This window comes from Platichthys flesus, chromosome 7, assembly GCF_949316205.1.
Source record: "Platichthys flesus chromosome 7, fPlaFle2.1, whole genome shotgun sequence".
NCBI lineage: Eukaryota > Metazoa > Chordata > Actinopteri > Pleuronectiformes > Pleuronectidae > Platichthys > Platichthys flesus.
The window spans coordinates 9,520,545-9,534,959 of NC_084951.1; the positions used below are offsets into that span (position 1 = coordinate 9,520,545).

General features: G+C 42.4%; 1 protein-coding gene and 1 long non-coding RNA gene across 2 annotated transcripts; both read right to left on the bottom strand.

Moving 5' to 3' along the window:
• Nucleotides 1–5: 5 nt before the first annotated feature.
• Nucleotides 6–14,207, bottom strand: LOC133956945 (rhamnose-binding lectin-like). Its single transcript, XM_062392315.1, is given in 18 exon segments — nt 6–24; nt 142–255; nt 372–504; nt 611–655; nt 749–825; nt 827–853; nt 2,111–2,246; nt 2,577–2,636; nt 2,735–2,767; nt 3,203–3,277; nt 11,025–11,128; nt 11,245–11,377; nt 11,484–11,528; nt 11,622–11,731; nt 12,846–12,981; nt 13,314–13,373; nt 13,472–13,504; nt 14,140–14,207. Coding segments are annotated over 18 exon segments (1,371 nt in total). The 5' UTR covers nt 14,171–14,207.
• Nucleotides 9,549–10,060, bottom strand: LOC133956806 (uncharacterized). The gene is made up of 3 exons (XR_009921173.1): nt 9,984–10,060; nt 9,726–9,903; nt 9,549–9,643 (listed from the first exon to the last, which is right to left on the bottom strand). It is a non-coding gene; the product is annotated as an uncharacterized LOC133956806 (long non-coding RNA).
• Nucleotides 14,208–14,415: the final 208 nt, after the last annotated feature.

The following is a 14,415-nucleotide window of genomic DNA, read 5'->3' on the forward strand; positions in this document are numbered from 1 at the left end:
TGTGTTTAAGAGTCTACACAGAATCTGCAAAAGAAAAAAAAATCAATTAGGAACAATCATTTATCTATTAATCGTCTTTTTTTCATACCATGCAGCTTTTTCCTTTGCAAATGTTGTATTTTAGATTCTCTCCGGACATACAGCGACTTACATTCACACAGGTAAGCCACCCCCAGGTACTTGTAAGTGCCTCCACATGTGTCTCCAAGCACTCTGTTGCTTGCATCGACAGTACAGCTGTTTTTCCCATTACAGCTGTGGATGCAGAGGAACAGATGTGTTTTGGAGGTGATGCATTTTCATATCTGTTATCACAGCCTCTCCGTCTGCAAATGATTATACTGTATTTAGTAAAAGCTGAACAACTGTACCTGTCAGCAACCTTGCTAGTGGGCCCGGAGCAGTCCACCTTCCTAAGTTGAGCTTCGGTCCGTTTGTAGGAGCAGGTAGTCTGGTCATGGCGTCCGTAGTCAGCTCCTATCACCAATATCACCTGCCCTACATCTGACACAAAGAAAGTAGAGAAGAAATAAGTAGGGCAAGTAATTTTCGATATAGCTCATCCATTGACCGTCATAAATGCAAAGTAGAAAACTGGTTTTAATCTCACCACAGAACAAATGTGCCGAGGACCCCTCACATGCAACAACATGAACTGTTAAAGTAACACAAATCCGTTAGACATCACACTTCCAAATGTATTTACAGCTTTGAGTTGCGATTGGCTTTGTGCAGATGTGTGACTGACTTGCTGGGACACAGGTGTAGTTGGTTTCCAGATATTTGTAGATTCCAGGGCAGGGGTCAGAGGTACGGACGATATTTTATCTCACACACCTTCTTGCCATCACACCTTTAGGAGAAGAGCGTGTTTTTTTAGCACAAAGCAAAAGCACAGGAAGCTGTGAGGCAACAGATACTGCTCAGGCGGGTGGATCCTTCCCTGCCCAACTTATCCCAGAATTCATTGTGCATTGGTGAAGACTCGTTTTTCAAAGTTTTCAAAAAATGTGGTCACAACGAGACCAAACGCACAGTAAATGGTGTCCACAGGGCAGCTATTGATGGAACCTGCATTGCTTAGGAATGGAAAGATGCCTTTTTGAAGAGCCTTTGATATAGGACAGCCAAGTTATGCTCCTATGACACCTTTGTCTTTCAAATGCAGCCTCAGAAGGAGGTGTGCCCTGAAATGGGACACAGCCACAGCGTGCATCTTCCCTCTTAATCTGCTCCGTTAATTTCTCAGAGTATTCATTCTTAATGTATTGTAATATGTTGTTGAATGGTCTATTCTGTCAAAGAACTTGAGATCTTTTTCACAGCTCAGAGTGACACTAAACCATTAACTCACTGCTAGGATTGCGCGTGTAAAAACGTGTGCAAACTTGATTTCACCCGAAAAAAAACATGCAAACTGATCTACTAACGGTGACCACTGAGGATTGCGTGCAGAATAACACGCGCTATCCATTTAGTTTGTTTGCCTTAATGAAAATTCAATATCTGCCGTTTTTACCAGGGTACGTAAAATAATGGGAGGAGGAGATGCAAATATTTTAATTTAGCACACGCAATGTGATTTACAAAGCCGGAAAATAATTGCGGTGGTTGGGACTGTGGTCGATATTTAGTAGTATTTAGCACTCTTTATTTTGGATCTCTGATGATCAGGCCCTTAATGTGGGAGGAAAATCTTCATTAGCAGAACTCTCTCAATTGTGCATCAACATTACTATCATTACTCCTTCTGTGGGCTGAAGTGTAAGTACACTCCAACCATTACTTCCTGATGAGCCGACCCAGGCTGTGGATACACACCATTATTTCATCCTTAAAGGTGCTCAAGGGGCTTCCCTCACACCATGAGTATTCCCATAATGGAGTTATTCACTTTCCTCATTCCTACAGTACCTCCCTATCTAACTCCCATAAAAGCAGTTGGTTACACAATTATATTCCAAAGAGCATCTACATCTTACAAAATGAAAACAACTATTGAACATGATCATTCAATCGTGAATATTGATTTAAACTAAGTCATTTATAAGGAAGAACAGATAAATCTATTTTTCTTGACAGGAAATTCAGATGTTAATAAAATGAGTACCTATTCTTCAAGACATTCACTGTGCCCATTTGAGAACAGCTTGTATTGGCAAGTTGTTGTGGAGGTCGGCCCTCACTGCAGGTCTCCCTGTTTGAACGTCCGTAAAGGGCTGCGTCCACACGGACCACTCCGGTATCTGTCATGAAATATAGTCACCCTATGAACTATTGAAATAAACAAATGGGCTCTCAAACATTTTGTCAAAACATGCAGAAAATGTAAAGGTCCTAATTTATGAGGTTATAAGACGTTTCATTATCATGATGACGTATGTGTTAAACAAAAACAATAATTGGGGTCGGTGACATTCGTAATGGACACGTAAATACTTTGCAGATTAATAGCCACTGTTAATGTGCTAATCTGAAATGTTTCAATGCCTGGACAATGGTTGAGTTAGTTTATTATGGCCTCCAAGAACAAGTGTAGTATTGAGTGTGGACACGAAGATATAGAAAATTCATACCGCGGCTCAAGCGTTGGACATTACTGCCATTGTCACAGGTGATGACTGTCTCTATGGAGACTGTTGAAATAACAGATATGAAAGTACATATTGAAATGAGTCCAAGGCACATAAAGAAAATAAATTCATTGTTAGAACATAGTCTCTCATTTGTTTACCTGTTGTCTGGAACAAACATATTGTTGCCAGCACTGGAAAAGAAACAAATGGTCAAAATGTATCAGAAAAAAAAACGCAAGCATAAGTTACAAAGTGACTTACTTAAAATCTCCAAGATAATTAGGTTTGGATTGATAAAAAAAAAAAAATCATTTGTGCCAAACAAACACACAATTACAACAACAAGCACATGGATGAAAACGTTTTCATCCCAAAAAAGCAGTAGGGCAACAAGGGAAGTCAGCTAACATCCAACTGGTAGCAAGTTAGTTACCAATCACCTTCATAACCTGCCCCATAGACACACACAAAATACACAACACGTAAACTTTAAAAAAGGCTTTTTTGTGTGGATCAAATGTTCCCTCAGGAGAAGTGACTCCTATCACAAAGTTCCCAGCCTCTTTAGAAACAGCAGAAACAAAACGCACATCATTATTCTTCTAGTTGGTCAGATGTGTACTCACACAGTGAGGTGTTGAGTCGGAAGTGGAGCATGGTTTTGGAAGATCCCGTCCAAGCAATGATTGTGATGGGACAGCCTCACCTGTATTTATTGTGCTTGGTGCAGAACTGTCTCTGCCCCTTTAAGCAAAAAAAGTGCTTGGTCTTGTGCAACTGCATGTTTCTTGATGATTTCTGCACTCATCTTCCTGGCAACGGAAGGTTTTTTCCTGTTCTGATCTGTTTCCTTCCCCTTTCTATTTAAGGTGTACACAGACTGCAGTCATATTTTAAGCAGTTAGTCCCCATGATTGTTTCAGTCCATGTGGATTTTGGACTATTTAATGAACTGTTTAAAGGATTTGACCTGAGTCTCACTGTTCAAAAGGAACAGAAGAAATAACTCTGCAAATAAACCAATTTCTCTCAGGGGACGTCAGCCGAGAGCCTCCGGCGCGGAGCAGGCACTGGAGCAAACGCCGGTGTGAGGATCTCCGACACCGAAACACAGGGGACGTCAGCTGAGAGCCTCCGGCGCGGAGCAGGCACTGGAGCAGGCGTTGAAACAGATGACGCTGTGAGGACCACTGACGTCGGAGAGCGAGAGACATCAGCTAGGGGCCTCCGGTGCGGAGCAGGGACTGGGTCTGGCTTGGGCCCAGTCGGAACTGGATGTGGCTTCTGCTGTGGATCCCCCCTCTCCAACGTCCGCAACCCGCCACAGTTAACCCCTTGAGGTTGCGGGGTCCCCAAAAGGCCCCGCCGCTTCCAGCGTACAGGACTACGGCTGGGGCTGGAGTGTGGTGCCTGCGAGCTGGCCTTAAAGGCTATATGCTAGCATACATTGGCCTTAAATACTATATGCTGTATGCTTCTCCGAGTCCGTTGCGGACTGACGGACGGACGGATCGGACGGACCCTTTTTGATTTATAGTTCTACGAGCCTTTTTGTTGTGAAAACAATTCACCGCCAGAACAGTAGATGGCGCAACTGAAGTCGAGCTTAGAGAAGCCTACCTCATGAGGTATATAGAAGAAGTCCACGCTGGTTTATTTACGTCCTCCCGGCTCCTCACACAGTGAACGATGACAACTAACAGAAAAAGGATGTTGATGACGCGACAGTTTTTGCTGAATAAAGTGACACCCAGCGGGTCATAATGCTTATGTTATCGTGTCTTAACGCAGCGGTTCCCCGGTCTTGTTTCCGAACTGCGTTGCTAATTCAACAGCTGCAACAGCTTGAAGCTACACAGAGGCAGCTAGCTTCCCCCCAGCTTCCACACACAGTCAGCAGGGACACCCGATACTAACTACTACCGGTAGTTAGTATCGATCTAAAGTGTTTGCTTCTAACCTGACGGTGTTTGAGAAACAGTGTCATGAGCCGTGGGATTAAAGTCAGCGGGTTTTTGCGCTGTTCCCACCGCAGTTAGCATGGTGGCTAGCCCGCTAGCCCCGTTATGAAAGTTCGTTATAACCGTATGTGACCGTACACACATGCCGTAAGTGCTCTAACCAGCCACCGTCAGCCGGACAACGCCTCTGGCTTAACACACTTGTCACATTAATCATTGAGTCTTAGTTTTGATTTTGGTTTATTGTGATGTAGGGAATGGAACAGGAAGTTTCCATTCCGAAATCCTGGTGTTAGTGGACCAATCACAGCCAAGGGCTATCCGTGGGCTCTCCGCCATTTCGACGTGTAGTTAGAAAAAGGAGAGCTGCACGAAAAGCTCTCCGAGGAGCCGCGGAGAGGCACGGAGAGGGCGTTCCACGTTGGAGAAGGCGGTCCTATCTGTCCGTGTCCGTCAAAACGGAGAAGCATACATTGGCCTTGGAGATGCGGGGGCACTGCTCCGACCTCTGCCACCAACCGCAGACCTCTGCTGCAGGCTGCGGGGCAGTGTTAATTTCCTTGACGAAAACGATAACGAAATATATTCGTTAACGACCCTTTTTCCATGACGAAGACGAGACGAAGACGTAACGAAAACGGATCTTTGAAAATAAAAACTGACTAAATCTATTTTTAACTTTCGTTGACGAGACGAAAATGTTGGTGATTGACTAAGTCACAATAATTTTTAACATCATCGTATCAGGCCATCATGAAGTATCAGAAGCGGGCGAGTGAGTCTGTGTGCTCCCAGAGAGCTCACCGGTCCCGAGGCTCTGCCCCCCGCAGTCGCTCAGAGACACAAGATCAGAGCTAGAACCTATGGCTAGAACACGCGAGGAAGCCTCACAGTGACTCACTGCCTCTTAACTATGGAAACAGTGAAAACAGAGTTTCTCTGGTCTCAGCTGATCAGAGATCAGCACCTCAGCTTCTTGATCAGAGCAGAAGCTGCAGTTGGTTTGTACCGAACTGAAGTTTCTGTGTCCGCCTCCAGTCTGACCTGCTCTCCCTTTTTGTTTTCACATTTAAAATTAAATATATATTTTTTAGCTATTAGGCTCCAGCTATATGTTTTTATAGAAAAGGAGTTTAATGTGGCTACTAAATGTGATTAAAACTAGACTAAAATTGAATTGTTTTAGTCGACTAAAACTAGACTAAAACTAAGAAGGATAAAATTACTAAATGTGACTAAAACTAAAATGCATTTTCGTCAAAAGACTAAGACTAAGACTAAATCAAAAATAGCTGCCAAAATTAACACTGCTGCGGGGTCCACCAAAAGCCAGGCGGGTTCCAAAAAACGGGTTAGAGGAAGGGACTGTATGGCTGCGCAGCTTCCTCAACCTCTCCTGCACCTCCGGGAGGTATGGCACCGTGTGGCTCACCCACGGTCGATCCTTCAGCCAGGCCTCCACTACCAAGATCTCCCTCAGGGTCTCCGCAGGGTCTTGGGATCCATCCTCCAGCTCGTATACCAGACACTCAAAATAAACAAAAAATAAATTAACCTCTGCTGGGTCAATAGTTTGGTTGGTTTGTTCTGTTACGGTTTGGTGGAGGAGATGGACCCAGGATGCAGAGGTTATAACAAAAAGGTGTATTTAATATAAAAGGGGTCTTTAAACAAGACAAAAACATAACCGGTGACTACTGGAAAGTCAAAAACCCGGGGATGAAAAACACAGGTGATTACTCTGGTGAGCAGGAGCAGAAGTTGAGCGTCAAGGCGCACAAGGAACACAGAAGATCCGCAGGGGAATGCTGCACGAGACAGCAGTACAAAACAAACCTATAGAAGACTACGTGTAGAGACGAGTAGCACAACCACAAGTACAAACCGACGAGGACAAAGGGAAACACAGAGGCTTAAATACAGAGGAAAGGAAGGGGCAATTACGCACAGGTGAAACACATGAGGATTGGGCATGACAATCAACCACAGGAAGTAAAGACCGAAACACACACAAGGGACAGATACTACAAAATAAAACAGGAAACACACTGATGAGACTAAAATTAACAAACTAAAATGACAGGACATCTCAGATAATATATATTATGATTGGCAGAGGTGTCAAAAGTATTCCCATTCATTACTCAAGTAGAAGTATAGATTCTAGGGTTTAAAAATACTTTTGTAGAAGTTGAAGTATCAATTCAAGCTTTTTACTTAAGTAAAAGTGTAAAAGTACTGGTTTCCAAACTACTTAAAGTGTAAAAGTAAAAGTAATGTAAGGGGAATTTTTTTATGTAAACACATTAAAGTACCATATGTGTACTACTGAGCATTAACATGCGTTTCATGGAGTGGAAGACATGATAACTAGTTGCCAATAAGTATTGTAATAGTGCAAAAAGTAAAACTTCAGTGGAATGTTATCAATAACCTTTATTGGAAGAGACCTTGAGACCTTTGGACTAATTCCTGTATGTACAACAACACTACCGATAGGCTTTGTTCAGCCGCAAAAGCAGCAGGTTCTCAAAGTTTTCACAGGCTGCTGAGGCCCTGCCCTTTGTACACACCGCCCATGAGTGAGGTCCTCGGATCGGTCCCGCCGGAGTCGGTAACGGCCCTGGGGGAGCACCGAGAAGACGATCAAACTTGACTATCTAGAGCAGGTGTGTCAAACTCAAATACACAGTGGGCCGAAATTAAAAAATTGCTACAAGTCAAGGGCCAGAAGGGTTCAACGTTTATTGAAAACTTATTGAAAGAACCTTAGTGCACATATTGAACCTGGAACTAACAAGGCCTACAGAGTATTGCTGATAAAACAACATTAATTAGGAAATAATTGAAATATAAATAAAACTTAAATAAATATAAAAGTAATAAAATCTGGTTCATTAACTGCTTATGGCTCTATCTGCAGTATCTGCGTCTCCCACAGCCGCAGCGTGGTTTTAAAAGCTCTCACTGTAGCGTACATGTCAGTGATGACATGGCCCCGCCCCTGAAGCTGCAGGTTGAGCGCATTCAGGTGGCTCGTGATGTCACACAGAAACGTTTTATTTCGGAGCTCTGTTGTGCCTTTCCCTTTGCTTTCCATAAACTCACAGAACTCCCAACGCAACTGGAAAAATATTTCCAGCACCTTTCCCTGGCTTAGCCATAGCAACTCTGTGTGATAGGGCAGAGTTGCTAGTATGGCTAGCAACCGAGTGGCTCCTAAATGGTGGAATGAGCTCCCCATCGACATCCGGAAATCTGAAAGTCTACACATCTTCCGCCGAAAACTAAAAACACACCTCTTCCGACTTTACCTTGAATAAAAAAAAAAAAAAACACAACAACTCACAACTCTTTGAAACTAACACTTTAGTAGCACTTACAATGGCACTGACTTATAGCACTTTGTACTTTTGCTTTATTTTGATGAAATTGTACTTTCCTAATTTTTTGTTGTCCTGGGTCTGTACCCTCGGAGTTGATGCACTTATTGTAAGTCGCTTTGGATAAAAGCGTCAGCTAAATTAAATGTAATGTAATGTAATGTAAAAAAGTCACCATATTCTGAATTTAACTCCTCCAGAAAAGACTTGAACGGGCGGTGATTTAAACCTTTGGCTCTGATAAAGTTAACCGCTAATGTCATGATGCTCATCACATGTTCCATTTTCAAGGCTTTGCCACACAATGACTCCTGGTGTACTTGTGACGTTTTCCTCCTTAACCTTTCTCGGATCCTCCCCACCAATTTTTTGGGGAGAGGGATAGCGTTCGCAGGTCGCGATCGACGTGCTGACACACAGGCAGTGCATTCTGGGATTTGTCAATCACCCTTGACCCGCCCACTCATCAGCCAATGAGAGCCGCACAACCCCCCCAGCCATTGGTCTAGAACTGTCACGTGCCCCATCCCGACCTGTTCATGAACCCTCAGGAATTCTCAAGAATGTGAGTCTGATACCGCTCCATTGGGCTGTGATTATGGGGCGTGTTTCAATGGAACCAGAAAAAAAATGCCTCTTGTCTCAATTGGATAGACCTACAACCAATCAGAGCAACGTAGTATGTGACGTATGTTAGGTGACGCATTGTGAGTTACCAATGACATTATTAAATGTCCCCCATCCACTACAGCCACACAAGCAGGGATAAAGATAAAAAGAGAGAGGGGGGAGGGGGGAAGGGGTATGATCCTCGGCACATGTTGTATAAAGACAACACCAAAAAAGACGTGTTGAGACGCTGTTGCTTAATGTTGGAGCAACAAGTAAGTAAATGCTTGAATACTACTGGATCAACGGGTGATATTATTAGCGCTGCCCGGCGGTTCAGTGTCGCTTCAGTGTCCGGTGTGAACAGCCAATCGCCGGCGCGATAGGGATTAGGGCGGCGCAGCGCTTTGGCGTCGCCTCCGCTTTCTCTGTTCCTCTTTCAAAATGAATGCGCTGTCGATGTCTTCTAAAACAGACTCAATGGCAGCATCTCAACATCTCAGCTCTCCAGCGGCAGGCATGTTTGTTGAATACGAATTCAACCCAAGCGCACTTTGATGACGTGTCTGATTACGTTACTGTTGATCATCTCTCAATCATCGAATAAAGCCCGCCCTGACAATCTGATTGGTCCAGTCACTTTTGAACCGGGCATAATTTCTCCCCATCGGAGCGACTCCAGACCGAACTTCCCAACCTCAAATGTTGTGGGCGGGGCTACGTTCGTCTGGCATCCAGGCTAGCATTACACTCCTGGCGGGCCAGCTCTAATAGTAAATAGATCTGATCAGGCGGGCCACATCTGGCCCGCAGGCCTTGAGTTTGACACATGTGATCCAGAGGAAGTAAAAATCGTAACAAGGTTTCCGATTAAGATGATAACTTCCCACCTCGTCCACCAGCAAATCACCTACCGACTGTTTTGAGGGTAATCTGAGGGAGATGCACCAACTTTTATCATAAATTGTTCTTTAATATTATTAACAACGATTACTATGGTGGTTAAATGCAGCACAGCTCTTACCTTAGTCCCATGGGACAGCATGATAACCACACAGCAGTCATAGCGTGAGTGGTCTTTCTAGGACAAAGCTGACAGCTCATGCTTGATTTGCTGAAATGTGAAGAGAACTGTTAGCGCCACAAAGGTTTTACATGTGGTTTCATGCACAGAGGCTGTGGTAAATTATTCTCACTCTTTGTTTCAGGTTGGTCTTGACTTCCATGATGAAGTTGAACGTCTTGAATCTTCTCTCCAGCTTTAGTGATCAACTTTAGTGATGAAAAGTGCACAACAGATAAATGGTGCTCACCTGAATACTGTTCCGTCGTGTTCTGCCCTCTGGCTTTTGTCTTATGCTCTCCCTTCAGGTGCTGTGACATGAGCATTGATAGGTGTTAAACGAGAAGGAGCTCAGATTGTTAACAATATGTGATTAAAATGCATATCTTACATGGACTGGGAGTAGCACTGGGTCGAGGAATGGGCTTGACAGGATCATCTTCTCTTCTCTGCTTATCAATCGGGGGAAGCTAAACAAAGAGCACATGTGTGAGCAACATGAGGGACTGCAAGTGTTCAAATTACTGGAGTTAATGTAATCAGACTAGTTTAAAGACACTCAAATGGAAAACTTAGGAGAGGAAGAACCTTTTCCTTTTGCATTACAAGAATAACAAGTAAATGCAGAGAATAAATTCAAAAAGCCAAGAAAATGTTAACTTTATCAGAGGAAGATATTTTATGTACTTGGCAAAAGAAACTGAAATGTTGGGAGTAGTCGTACTATATCTGAGTATGTTTTGTATTTGGAGTATTTTGTGAATTAACTTGTAATGTTGAGGGTAAAGTAAACTCTTCAGGTCAATCAGTTTGACTTAGAGTAGCAACTGGCGGACATGTGACCTGTCACTGTTCCTCTTTCCAGGCTTTTGTGGTTTCTCCTTCTAATAGAAAGATTCCGACACAAACTCATCAAAGTCCTGTTATTAATTACAACACAGTGTTTAAGTACTAAAGGAGAAAGACAAGGCATTCTGAAGTAGCTGTCCAATGTGCTAATTATGGTAGTTTCATATGTTCTTTTTGTTTTGTTTTGCTTATATGACCCATTCTTTACATTTAAAATTGATTGTAGAAAGTAAAAAATGGGAAATTATATCTTCCTTCCCAGTGCTCGACGTAGTCGTGACATGAACAACCTGTATGGGCCTAAATATACCATATTGGTGTTCTAGAATACTCAACTGAAAAGACTTGGGTGATGCAAGTTTTTTTCTCAGGCCAGTGGACAAAATCAGACGGTGACACATTTATTTTATTCTGCAAATGTTTATTGTGATGTAATTTCAGCATGTTTACATGTCAAGAGTCTACACAGGATCTGCAAAAGAAAAAAAAAATTCAATTAAGAACAATCAATTATCTATTAAACGTCTTTTTTTCCTTCGCAAATGTTGTATTATTGATTCTCTCCGGACATACAGCGACTTACATTCACACAGGTAAGCCACCCCCAGGTACTTGTAAGTGCCTACACATGTGTCTCCAAGCACTCCGTTGCTTGCATCGACAGTACAGCTGTTTTTCCCATTACAGCTGTGGATGCAGAGGAACAGATGTGTTTTTGAGGTGATGCATTTTCATATCTATTATCACAGCCTCTCCGTCTGCAAATGATTATACTGTATTTAGTAAAAGCTGAACAACTGTACCTGTCAGCAACCTTGCTAGTGGGCCCGGAGCAGTCCACATTCCTAAGTTGAGCTTCGGTCCGTTTGTAGGAGCAGGTAGTCTGGTCATGGCGTCCGTAGTCAGCTCCTATCACCAATATCACCTGCCCTACATCTGACACAAAGAAAGTAGAGAAGCAATAAGTAGGGCAAGAAATTTTCGATATAGCTCATCCATTGACCATCATAAATGCAAAGTAGAAAACTGGTTTTAATCTCACCACAGAACAAATGTGCCGAGGACCCCTCACATGCAACAACACGAACTGTTAAAGTAACACAAATCCGTTAGACATCACACTTCCAAACGTATTTACAGCTTTGAGTTGTGATTGGCTTTGTGCAGGTGTGTGACTGACTTGCTGGGACACAGGTGTAGTTGGTCTCCAGATATTTGTAGATTCCAAAGCAGGGGTCAGAGGTACGGACGATATTTGTGTTTATCTCACACACCTTCTTGCCATCACACCTTTAGGAGAAGAGCGTGTTTTTTTAGCACAAAGCAAAAGCAAAGGAAGGTGTGAGGCGACAGATACTGCTCAGGCGGGTGGATCCTTCCTTGCCCAACCTATCCCAGAATTCATTGTGCATTGGTGAAGACTCGTTTTTCAAAGTTTTCAAAAAATGTGGTCACAACGAGACCAAACGCACAGTAAATGGTGTCCACAGGGCAGCTATTGATGGAACCTGCATGGCTTAGGAATGGAAAGATGCATTTTTGAAGAGCCTTTGATATAGGACAGCCAAGTTATGCTCCTATGACACCTTTGTCTTTCAAATGCAGCCTCAGAAGGAGGTGTGCCCTTAAATGGGTAACAGCCACAGCGTTTATCTTCCCTATTAATCTGCTGCGTTAATTTCTCAGAGTATTCATTCTTAATGTATTGTAAAAACCTATAATTCTTATGATATGTTGTCGAATGGTCTATTCTTTCCAAGAACCTGAGATATTTTTGAACCATTAACTCACTGGCAGCAGCATTCACGTACATTTACAGTACACATAGGATCTGCTGAAGGATTTCACGTGTTAAAACGTGTGAAATGTGATTTACCAAGCCGGAAAATAATTGCGGTGTTTAGGACTGTGGTCGATATTTAGTATTATTTATCACTCTTTAATTGGGATCTCTGATGATCAGGCCCATAATTTGGGAGGGAAATCTTCATTAGAGCAGAACTGTCTCAATTGTGCATCAACATTAATATCATTACTCCTCCTTCTCTGGGCTGAAGTGTAGGTAGACTCCAAACATTACTTCCTGATGAGCCGACCCAGGCTGTGGATACACACCATTATTTCATCCTTTAAGGTGCTCAAGGGGCTTCCCTCACACCATGAGTATTCCCATAATGGAGTTATTCACTTTCCTCATTCCTACAGTACCTCCCTATCTAACTCCCATAAAAGCAGTTGGTTACACAATTATATTCCAAAGAGCATCTACATCTTACAAAATGAAAACAACTATTGAACATGATCATTCAATCGTGAATATTGGTTTAAACTTAGTCATTTATAAGGAAGAACAGATAAATCTATTTTTCTTGACAGGAAATTCAGATGTTAATGAAATGAGTACCTATTCTTCAAGACATTCACGGTGCCCTTTTGAGAACAGCTTGTATTGGCAAGTTGTTGTGGAGGTCGGCCCTCACTGCAGGTCTCCCTGTTTGAACGTCCGTACAGGGCTGCGTCCACACGGACCACTCCGGTATCTGTCATGAAATATAGTCACCCTATGAACTATTGAAATAAACAAATGGGCTCTCAAACATTTGGTTAAAACATGCAGAAAATGTAAAGGTCATAATTTATGAGGTTATAAGACGTTTCATTATCATGATGACCTGTGTGTTAAACAAAAAAAATAATTGGGGTTCAGTGACATTCGTAATAGACACGTAAATACTTTGCAGATTAATAGCCACTGTTAATGTGCAACATTTGAAATGTTTCAATGCCTGGACAATAGCTGAGTGTGTTTATTATGGCCTCCAAGAACAAGTGTGATATTGATTGTGGACACCAAGATATAGAAGATTCATACCGCATCTCAAGCGTTGGACATTACTGCCATTGTCACAGGTGATGACTGTCTCCATGGAGACTGTTGAAATAATAGATATGAAAGAACAAATTGAAATGTGTCCAAGGCACATAAAGAAATTAAATTCATTGTTAGAACATAGTCTCTCATTTGTTTACCTGTTGTCTGGAACAAACATATTGTTGCCAGCACTGGAAAAGAAACAAATGGTCAAAATGTATCAGAAAAAAACACAAGCATAAGTTACAAAGTGACTTACTTAAGATCTCAAAGATAATGAGGTTTGGATTGACTAATAAAAAATCTGCTCCCAGAAAAACAATAGGAAAAAAGCGACACACCAATCATTTGTGCCAAACAAATACACAATTACAACCCTGGCTAACAACAAGCACATGGATGAAAACGTTTTCATCCCAAAAAAGCAGTAGGGCAGCAAGGGAAGTCAGCTTACATCCAACTGGTAGCAAGTTAGTTACCAATCACCTTCATAACCTGCCCCCATAGACCACCATTGTAAACTCATAACAGACACACACAAAATACACAACACGTAAACTGTAAAAAAAAGGGTTTTTTACAATTGGTCAAAAAGCAGAATACAGTAGTTTTTTAGTAGTAAAAGAACATTTATTATTCATGTCAATGGGAAACGCTTTTGAAAAAATGTTGATTCGACTATATAGCCCTTCCATCAGGCTTTTTTGTGTGGATCAAATGTTCCCTCAGGAGAAGTGACTCCTATCACAAAGTTCCAAGCCTCTTAAGAAACAGCAGAAACAAAACCCACATCATTATTCTTCTAGTTGGTCAGATGTGTACTCACACAGTGTGGTGCTGAGTTGGAAGTGGAGCATGATTTTGGAAGATCCCGTCCAAGCAATGATGGTGACGGGACAGCCTCACCTGTATTTATTGTGCTTGGTGGACAACTGTCTCCGCCCCTTTGAGCAAAAAAAGTGCTTGGTCTTATGCAACTGCATGTTTCTTGATGATTTCCTGGCAAAGGAAGGTTTTTCAAGCCTTACCAGAATGACCTCAATGATATCTCTGATTAATCTGCTTTCTTCCCCCATGCAGGCCTTAGAATTTTGAGTCTATC